General features: G+C 35.8%; 1 protein-coding gene across 1 annotated transcript in view; it reads left to right on the forward strand.

Moving 5' to 3' along the window:
• The first annotated feature begins 3783 nt into the window (after positions 1 to 3783).
• LOC103903982 (cytochrome P450 1A4-like) overlaps positions 3784 to 10147 on the forward strand; it is an 8595-nt gene continuing 2231 nt past the window's right edge. The window contains 4 exon segments of the mRNA XM_009285302.2: positions 3784 to 4331; positions 4333 to 4421; positions 4453 to 4499; positions 4716 to 4755. Of these exon segments, the coding sequence (XP_009283577.2) occupies positions 3784 to 4331; positions 4333 to 4421; positions 4453 to 4499; positions 4716 to 4755 (724 nt within the window).

Genomic DNA, 10147 nt, shown 5'->3' on the forward strand with positions numbered 1-10147 from the left:
GAGATCCCTGTACTCTTCTTGAGTCGCCTGCCCCTTCTTCCACAAATGGTAAACTCTCCTTTTTTTCCTGAGTCCCAGCCAGGCCGGTCATCTTCCCCACCCGTTCTTACGGCACATGGGGACAGCCTGCTCCTGCGCCTTTAAGACTTCCTTCCTGAAGATCATCCAGCCCTCCTGGACCCCTTTGCCCTTCAGGACCGTCTCCCAAGGGAGTCTCTCAACCAGTGTCCTGAACAGGCCAAAGTCTGCCCTCCGGAAGTCCATGGTTGAGGTTTTGTAACTGTCAATTAGATTAGGCAAGACTTGGCTGGATGAGGTTGCTGGCCTTTTGCCATCCTTTCTGTTCTCTAAATTACACCTGGTGCAATATGAAGTGGGAAAGCGATGGTACTGGGTTATGACAAGTAAATTTTATTTGAAAATATCTCTCATTCCAAAAATGGATTTATTGAAAACCGATGAACTAGAAGAGCCCAGACTCCTCCTGTGGAGACATACATTTGCTATACAGTCAGAGCGGCTCCACTGAGGGGGCTCTCTTGGCTGTCAGTAGCAATCTAAATGGCTCTAAATATAAGTGCTGATGGTAGTACTTCAGGCCTAAGGGAACCACCAAATTTTCAATGGCTTTCCTCAAACTGAACAGCCTGAACAGCAGTTTTGCCTCTGGTTCAGGCAATGTCATACTTGGCAGATTTTTCCCTCAGGTGATGGATCAAGGTGAGCTGATGTGTCATTCTTGGTTTTTTTTTAAAAAGAAAAGGTTTTGGTGCTTAGTGGAATACATGCACATAGACACTGGGTGAGTGTGCTTAGTTTCACACTCAAGTGGTTAAAATGTGAAGGTACACACTACCCCTTCTTTCCCAATGAAGTACAAAAAAATGAACATGAGAGGGAGCCATAGCCTTTCTGAATGTTGGTATTACTGCAACTTGACATATATGGGGTGATCCCAGCAGGAACAGGCCATGGTTTAATTGGGCATTGAGCACAAGTTGAGATTTTCCTTATGGTTTGAAAGGTAGGGTTTTTTTTGGTTTAGACACTGATTTCTGCCATAAAGGTAAACTACAAGCACAAATTTAACTTGTGCCCAATTTTAAAATCACCCCAAGTTCAGTGTCAAGAGGTTAAAACATCTGTTCAGGCAGAATTGCATTCAGACCGTGGGACTGTTTAGATGCTCTAGTTTAGGCCATTTTCCTGCCTCCAGTGTGTTTTGGCACACTGACTTCAGCGCACATATGCTGTACGTAGCTCTGTTGCTGCAAAGAATCCCTGCGTCTTTGTAGCTCTTCTGGCATGCCCTGTTTTTGCATATGCTCTATTCCTGTAAATTGACTTATTAAGCATTTAAACTAGGGATTCTTGAAAATCAATATTCTTTTAAATATAGAGTAGAAAAAATTAACAAACTAAACAAGGAAATATATTAGTCTATATTTTCATTCTTGCTGTGATGGAAGGAAAGTTTAATATGGTTCGCTTCTCTAGAATAATTTATATAAAGCAGTACATTGGTTAGACATGCATCCAGTGGAGGTGAAGGCTGAACATGGCTCTCACAACTGAGGGGACACCTGAGTTGAATACATACAGTAAAGGGAGAAAAAATTCCACATCTGTGGTATTGTGTCCCAAAATTTTGGTAGCTCAGTTGCTGTTTTTCCTCAGTAAGGTGGTGATGACATTTTCTAAAGAAAATCAGCAAGGTTTTATACCTTTATGCTGCAATGTTTCTGGCATATCCAGTAAGACTTCTGTTTTCAGGCCATATATATAACTTGCCTTTACTCTGATCTTTAACTAGGCAGAAATGATACTGCACTGATCATGCTACACTTCCCAGGTGGCTGAAGGTTCTCAGCTAGGTGTCACAAAAATGATAACAAATCAGACACACAGGAAAAGGCATAGAAAAAGGCTAACTCTGATGCAAGGAAAACTTACTTATTGCTTCTCAGAAAAGAAAGTATGTAGAAGAAATGCAGCACACAGGACAGATGATAATCATGAAGCCAGTGTGACTCCTGTGAGAAGAGTGTTCTTCTGTTTTGGTAGCAGTTTAAACCATTCTTTGGAAATATTTTTGCAAAACATACTTTTATTTTGCAAATAGCTGTCTGAATTACAGTCTGCATGCTCTGTAATTTACTGCTCTCTTCCATGGCTTTTCTGGCATCACCAGCTCCTCCCTTTTTCTCCTCCCCTAAAATTTAGGAGCAGAAGAGTGTTTGAAAGTTTTTCAGTCTAGCCTCAATCAGTTACAGAAGCTCTCAAGGAACTGGCTGTATATATCAAGGTACAAGCTATTTCCAGCAATGCAACAAGTCAATATGCCTTCCTACTCAAATCCTGAAAAGGAATTATTTCCTAACAGAGTCTACCTCCATAAAAGAAGCAGAACCGAATCAGGAGTGACACATTTTAACTCTTTAAAAATTAATAATCATAGTTTGCAAAGAGAATACAGACTGTACTTAAAATACTGAATTTCTTCAGAGATTAGACTGGGTAAGACTAAACTGTTCATGTAAAGAATTGTGTATATATGCATAATCTATTCATATTTCTATAATAATTTGCCTTTAATAACTTGTTTCTCTCTGGATAAACTATTGATCATAGTTCTTCAATGCTATATAATTATATAATTTTACTTGCTGCATGATATACTAATTAAGAAATATTTATACAAAAATTATTAATTCAGTTAGAAAAATGGAGGTTTGAGGAACTTGTGTTTGTTTATGTTTATTAAAACTTAAGCTTGTAATGGCATGTTATTTAAGAAGTTTCATGGTTTTCTTACTGAACTGTCATATAACAATAGCAAAAAACTATACATCTAGCATATGCTGCATATGTTTTTGATAAGCAAGATAATATGATGGTAATGAATAGCAATTTCAGCAGCACTGAGAGGAATAATAATGCATTTAACTTTAAAAAAGAAAGATCAAAGAATATGTATATCTTTTGGGGGTTAATTTTCTATGAGAACAGATGTGCTTCTGATGTGCATTTGAGAGTTATACAGTGGAAAAAAGATTCAAGAAAATTGTTCATTATTTAATGAATATTGTGTCTCACCAGCAACATCTTTAGATGTGAGGGCAGCTGAAGATTCTTACAAATGTTTTACTGACTGAGAATCTCTTTTTCTTTGTGGTGCCTGTATAATCCTACAGTTTTTCACCTAATAAAAATGAAAGAAGCAGGTAGTATCTGCAAGTCCAGCTATTACTTGAAATGTGCAGTGTACCTGTACTTAATGGAAGCTTCTGCTACATTTCCTCTTCCAAAAACATAAAGTTTATGTTCTCATGCAAAATTGTCCTTCCTTTATAATAGCTCTTCTCCCCCCCCCCCCCCCCCCCCCCCAAAAAATCATAAAAGGAGGTACGTTTTTATTTAAGGCTGAGTGAAAGAGATAGATTACATTGTTAGCTTCACAGCAATTCAGAAGGTAAAGGGGACTTCAAGGGCTTCATGCAGCGTGTAAGACACCCTCTTAATGCAGGACGAGTTTTGTCAAGTATAAGCAGAATGATAATACTGGCAATAGCTAGGTTTTTCTTTTACTTCTCATAGAAGCATGTGTGCTTCTTAGTTGGTCTATGTGTGCCATGGGACACACTGTGTTGAACTTTTTTTTTATTTCAGAATCGACATATGCAGAAATATTCACAGCACTGCTGAGCAGTTATGAGATGATAGGACTGCCTGGATTTGCAGGTGTCTGTTGCTATAAAGTGTAAGAAGACAGGTAAGAAAAGGATGAAGAGGCCTCTGGGTCCAACCCCTTGGCTGATTACTGGAAACTTGCTGCAACTTGGAGAAGATCCTCATATAATATTAATAAAATCAAGAGAGAAATATGGAGATATGTTTCAAACAAACGTGGGATCCATGCCAGAGGTAGTTCTGCGTGGCTTTGACACATTTAAGAAGGCTTTAGAAATACAAGGAGAAAGCTCTATTGGCAGATCAGAGCTTTATAGTTTTTCTTTGACTGAAAATGAGGGATGCATGACTTTCAATAAGAAATATAGAGAAGGATGGAATGTCCACAAGGAGATTGCAAAAAATGCCCTGAGAAAGCTGTCATTGAAAGCAGACAAAAACCTCACATGCTTTTGTCTGCTACAAGAACAGATACACTTAGAAGTTTCAGAGGTTGTGAGAGCTTTTAGGGACCTCTCAGACACAGCGGGTAGCTTTGGTCGTGCTAGCTTCCTCACCAGATGTTTAGCAAGTGTCATCTGTAACCTGTGCTTTGGAAAAAGGTACAACCAAAATGACAGGGAGTTCCTCACAGTTCTTCGTTAACCATAACATCATGCAGATCTTCAGCTGTAGCAATGCTGCAGACCTTTTCCCTGCTTTTCATCATCTTCCTGACAATGAACTGAGATGTGTCTTCACTTGTGTTCAAAACAAGGAAAGGTTTCATGAATAAAAATATTCAGAAACACTATATCTCCTATGATCAGGTGAGAAGGTTTGTTGTTCTTAATCCTTCAAGGGCCCCTTGATTTCAAGTAACAAAAATTACAATTTCTCACTTTTTTGGTCCTTCAATTTATCAAGGAGTTATAGGGTTAGGGTACTGAGAAATTTATCATCTCCTATTTAAAGTGCTTTTTTTATATCTCCTTCCTATGTTAAATTCTGAAGAATAAACAAATAATCCACATATTGCTTTGTAGAACTGCATTTGAGATATTACTGATACTCTGACTGCACTATGTGAATGACAAAAAAGTCAAAGTGGTGAAGCTATGTTGACAAATAAGCAGATTGTTTCCACTGTCAGTGACACATTTGGGGCAGGTATGGTTATATTTCAGAAAGGTATGGTTTTCCTTACTACTTTGTGAGTTATTGGGGTCTTCAATTTCTTCCCCTATTCTTCCTGCTCTCATTATTAGAAAGCACGAGAAAGCATAGTGGGAGCACTTTAATGTTTTAGCATCTTCCAGTATCCTTAAATAGAGAATAAATGTCAAACAGAAAAAGGACAAGAAGTTGTGATAATATATCCTAACAAGAACTATTCTTCTACAGCTAGCAGTGATGACAATTAATTCTTTTAAATACTTCCTTACCTTTAAAAATAAGTCAAAAGTAATTTTAAGTATTTAGGTGAAAAAGGCAGAAAAAACAGCAAATGTGTTGAGGGAATAGCAATCTTGGGACTATGGAGAGATCATAAACAGAAAAAGGTTTCAAGTGATGAAAAGCTGTCCTTCTAAGGACATTGATATTTTTATTGTCAACGTTTAAAAGTCTGCTTAATCAGCAACTTTCTTTTCCAAAACCCGAATATCTTCTAATTTCATCTTTTTGTAAGGCTGTGTAATTGCTGAAGTATCTCCAAAGCTGCAAGTGTGTACCTTTTCAACATATGGAATCCATCTTTTCTCTTATTAAGAAAGCAATATTCACCTTAAGAAAATTCAGAGGAATATACAATATTAAATATAAAATTCTCCCTTATTTGTCCACTAGTTTGTGCAACATGCAGTATAATAGCCACAGCAGCAAAAATTAACGTTTTATCTGCAGGCTGGAAGAAGCATGTAGTTCTGAATATTTGGGTCTCATTATACAGCTCAGAAAAGATGTTTAGATTTGGGCTAAACAGAGCTTTATTAACCCTGCTGACACAAAACAAGGTAACAGTAACACAGATTCTGTTCCTGGAGTCTGTAGACATTTTCCTGCAAAGTAGTGCTTACTAATTTCAGAAAGCTCAAATTTTCAGTATTACTGTGCAAAGAGAGAAAGCAAAAGGCACACTGGGCAATAGGGGATATCTGGAACCATAGAGAGATGTATGGTCCTGAGCTAGAGGAAATAACACTACAGAACAAAAGAATATGTTTCATAAAAAATGGATCTGGATTATTTTTTAACTTAAATTACCCCACATTAATTTAGCTCTTGTTTTAGATCTCAGCAGGTACAAATTTTATGAAAGTATACATTAGGATCCAAAACCAATCCTTTCTTGAAGTTCAAAGTCTATAGGGTCACTATTCGGTCTGGACCCATTTATGCACAGAATGTGGGCAAGAAGCCCTGTATAGTATACAACGCATGGAATGCACTAACCCACTTACAGTCCTACTAATGACATATGCTTGTAGCTCCCACTCACAGCAATGAGAATTTCAGCTTAATTTTAGAACAGAACACATGCAATCTGAAAATCACACATAAATGGAATTCTTTTGAAAAGCTGACAGAAGGGTTGATTGGGTCCCTGCATCCCTATTACCCTGTTAGATCTCAAAACTCCTGAGTTTACTATCCAATAACTGTCATATTCAGTCAAAATTAAATATATTCTAGAAGACGTTAATTCACTGTTTGGTTGACATGGGGAAAGGGAAAGATTCAAGCACCACTTAGGAGGTCTGGATCCTTCTTACGTTGTTATCAATGGCATAATTCCCATCTATACTAATGAGAGTGCAGTTGCTCATGCTAATGGTTGTTTCTGTGAGATTTTTCTCTTACTTTGCAGCTCAAGAAAGTTCAGGGAGGGCAGAGGGGATTGTGAATTTCCATTACCTTAACATTAAAGATTTAATCCAACACTATTCTGCATCTGATTTTAACCTATCTCCATTTAAAAGAGAATTATCTTCAATGGAAATTGTGAATTTAAAGACTTATAATCTGTTGTGTGATTCAGTTTTTGAAAGAGATGATAAAGTAGAAGACAATTAAATTATGGCAATCCATACAAAATGCCTGGCAAAATTTGCCATGAAAATGGACTGCAGTGTTACTGTATTTTATTATTCCAACTGCTTTTTTAAAGATTGTGTGTAGTTTGACTCTTTAGTAAGTTAGTAATATTATGTGTCATGGTATCGGTATCTTAGGATGTAAAGAAATGGTGAAATAAAAATGTTGAGCCCATTTTAGTGCTAATTAATGGAAACTGCAGAAGTCTATTGTAATAGCAGTATAGTTCATTCCTGAACATCTGATACGAGCTTTGTTTTAATCTTTTCTTGAATTTTCAATATATTTTTCATTACTAATTCGTGAAATTATGATTACAAAATGTAAAGAAGATATTACAGTTCCTTTTAGTGTTATACAGAAAGATAAATTTAATAAATTTAGTTACTATAGTCTTGCCATCATATTTTTTAAAATATCAGCTGCCAGTTTTTCATATAATATAAATGTCTATTTTTAAACAAAAGAAAAACTCTTGCAATCGCAATCCTCTAAGATCAAGTATGATTTTACATCACAAGGAATATTAAAAATAGCGTCTTCATTAATTTATATTATCATAAATCAAACATAATTACTTTCAATTGGTCTCTCTGTACTATAAAATATGTTTAAAAAATAAACTTCCCTCAACATATATCCTATTGCACTGTTTCTATGTACTACATTATTACAGCCATTAAAATGACATTTTAAAGCAAAAAAACCCCACTTGAAACTATTGTTTAAGAACTAATTCCATAACTTGTTTTCATAGAGATAGTTTGTTGTCTTTCACTGAAAGATGATGTTTAATGCCATTTTGATTAATCATCAAAATCATAAATATGCTTATATGCAGTGTGTCATATAAAGTGCTTATATGAGTTCTTCTCTTTCTGCAAAATTATGAATTCAGCCAAATTATTTGCATGTAAGACATACAAACAGGGTTTGCATGCAAGTAATTTCTTAATTTTCCTTTTGACTTTATTGAAATGCTACCAACTGCTCAACTGTGTTGTTAATCATTAGAATTGCAAGTGTAATTTTAATGCAGGTGCAATATAGGAATCCATATCAAAGCCCCACTGTACGAGGTACTTTTCAGATACCTAGAATACTGTATCCCCTATCAAGACTGTGTTTTCAATCTAAAAAGCTACCTACAGGTTAAATAGCAAAGTTACTTATTTTATTTTTATTGACAAATTCAAATTTGGAGTAGTAAAGTTAGAACATAAAGTAGTTTAAAAGGAGAAATTTCTCCTCTTCCTCTCTCTTCCTCTCTCTTCCTCTTCCTCCTCCTCGTCCTCGTCCTCATCCTCTTCCTCCATATTTGCATTGCACAGCTAATATAAAAGTCTATAAAATTTTAAATATTTTTATTTTTCCATACATGTGTTGGTCCTTGTTTACACTTATGAAACTGATTTCTGTCTTGTTAGGCCAAAGGCAAGCACTATAGAAATAAAATCTTTTTTACAGAAAAATTCTAATGACACATCTAAGGTAATATATAATGCTTAATTTTATAGGTTTTAATACAACTACAACTGGAATACTCTGGTGTTTAATCTAATTTTCTTTCCCAAAGCCCAGAAAACTATACAGCAGGAAATTGGTAAATGGGCTGAAAATTTGCCTATATAAAAATGTTTTACACACAGATGACATATTATCTGTTTAACTTGAGAACTTCACTTGGATCTAAGATTCAAATATAGAGCAAAACAGTCCTTCTGAAGCATGCACCTCATTTTTCTTACAGTCAATGGAGAAAAGTTGGCAGTTTTAAAAGACTCCAGAGGGAGAGAGAGTCCACCTAATTGAGCTTTTGTGTCTGTGTGGATCCCACCTACAGTTACAAAAATCTGATTCCCTTTTTTTTTTTTGTATTCATTATCTAGGTAGATATAAAGAGAATAGTCAACATGAATAAGGGAGTTAGGCTATGGTCCAGTATTCCAGCTGGTCCAGAATAAAGAATCCAATCCATTCCCACACCCATCTGCAATTCCCTTCTCTTCTGGCCACAGACAAATTGGAATTGTAAAGTGGAATGTATGTTTAGTCTTATTTTTGTATAGTTTAAATGAAACTGTACATTTTAAAACTGGACACTTAGTGTCAAAGGTAGAAACCATCACAGTACAGACTTTGTAGGCAAAGAAACATTCGGATTTTTGTGGTGTTCTTTCATTTTTCATATACTCTGAATTTTAGACAGGGAAAGATTACATTTCTTAAGGCAGCTTCTGTGCTGCAATTCTGCACTAGTTGTGCCAGATGTTTTCTAGCTGTAGTGCATACGTTGTATGAACACTTTTATGTCTCTTTCAGCAGCATTAATCTTTACTTCTGCACATCCAGATGAAAACATCGGGCGGAGGCAGCTACTCAGATTTGAAGACAGGTCTTCAATGCCTTACAGGGAAACTTCCATTTATGAAGTGCTTGGGTGTTCATCATATGTGACTTTCACCGTTCTTCATTCATAAGTGATTATCCAAAGTTTTCAAATCTTAATGTAAAGAAAATGGGAATTCTTGAAGATATAGCACATACAGACTTAGTAAGGGCATGTGTTTAGAAGCTGAAGACTTAGGTTTTTCTACATTCCTGGTTATGAGACTAATTTCAGTAGTGCAGGACTCTGATCACTCATTTTTTCTTGTGCCTGTATCCTACATATTTCCTTTAGTTGCAACTATGCTTTATAAAGTAGATTTTTATATTATTTAAGGAGGCACAATAATAATAGTCTATATTCCAAATGAACTTAAGGAAAAGAAAATCACTCTTGAGTTATCATTTGTCTCTTTGTAAGCAAACTACACTGTGCAATTTGACATACCAGTTACTTTAGTATTCTGAAAATGCTCAAGCATGAAGAGGAAGAGAAGAAATAAAAAAATGAGCTCTATTTCATCAGTCACCATGGATGTAAGCTGGATTTCACTGCATGTTGTATTTTGTCATTATAGGCTGTATTGAATAATCAGAACTTCTGCTTTTCCATTGTAGTGGTACTGTTCATCTTCTTAGTCAAAAGTGAACAAATAATAGCTCTACTACTGTAGGCATATATTCTATGAATATAATTTGCAATTAATCTAAAACAAAATCATAGTGATATACCCTTAAGAATTATAAGACCGGCAAATCATGTCCAGTTGGCACTCCTCCTCAAAATCTCAGTATCAGATATGCCACAGTTATTTTTGCCTACCTGCCTCTGCTGGTGTATATGGAAGCTTTCCTATGTTAAAAGAATGAAACTAGCGAAATTTCACTTTCTGCTTCTTCGGAAAAAAATTTCTATTAAGATAAAAGCAAGTGCTTCATCACCTAGATTCACCCATCATTCACAGCTCCTATTTTAGTTATGAAGCCTGGATTT

The sequence above is a fragment of the Aptenodytes forsteri genome, unplaced genomic scaffold, assembly GCF_000699145.1.
Source record: "Aptenodytes forsteri isolate BGI_AS27 unplaced genomic scaffold, ASM69914v1 Scaffold151, whole genome shotgun sequence".
Taxonomy (NCBI): domain Eukaryota; kingdom Metazoa; phylum Chordata; class Aves; order Sphenisciformes; family Spheniscidae; genus Aptenodytes; species Aptenodytes forsteri.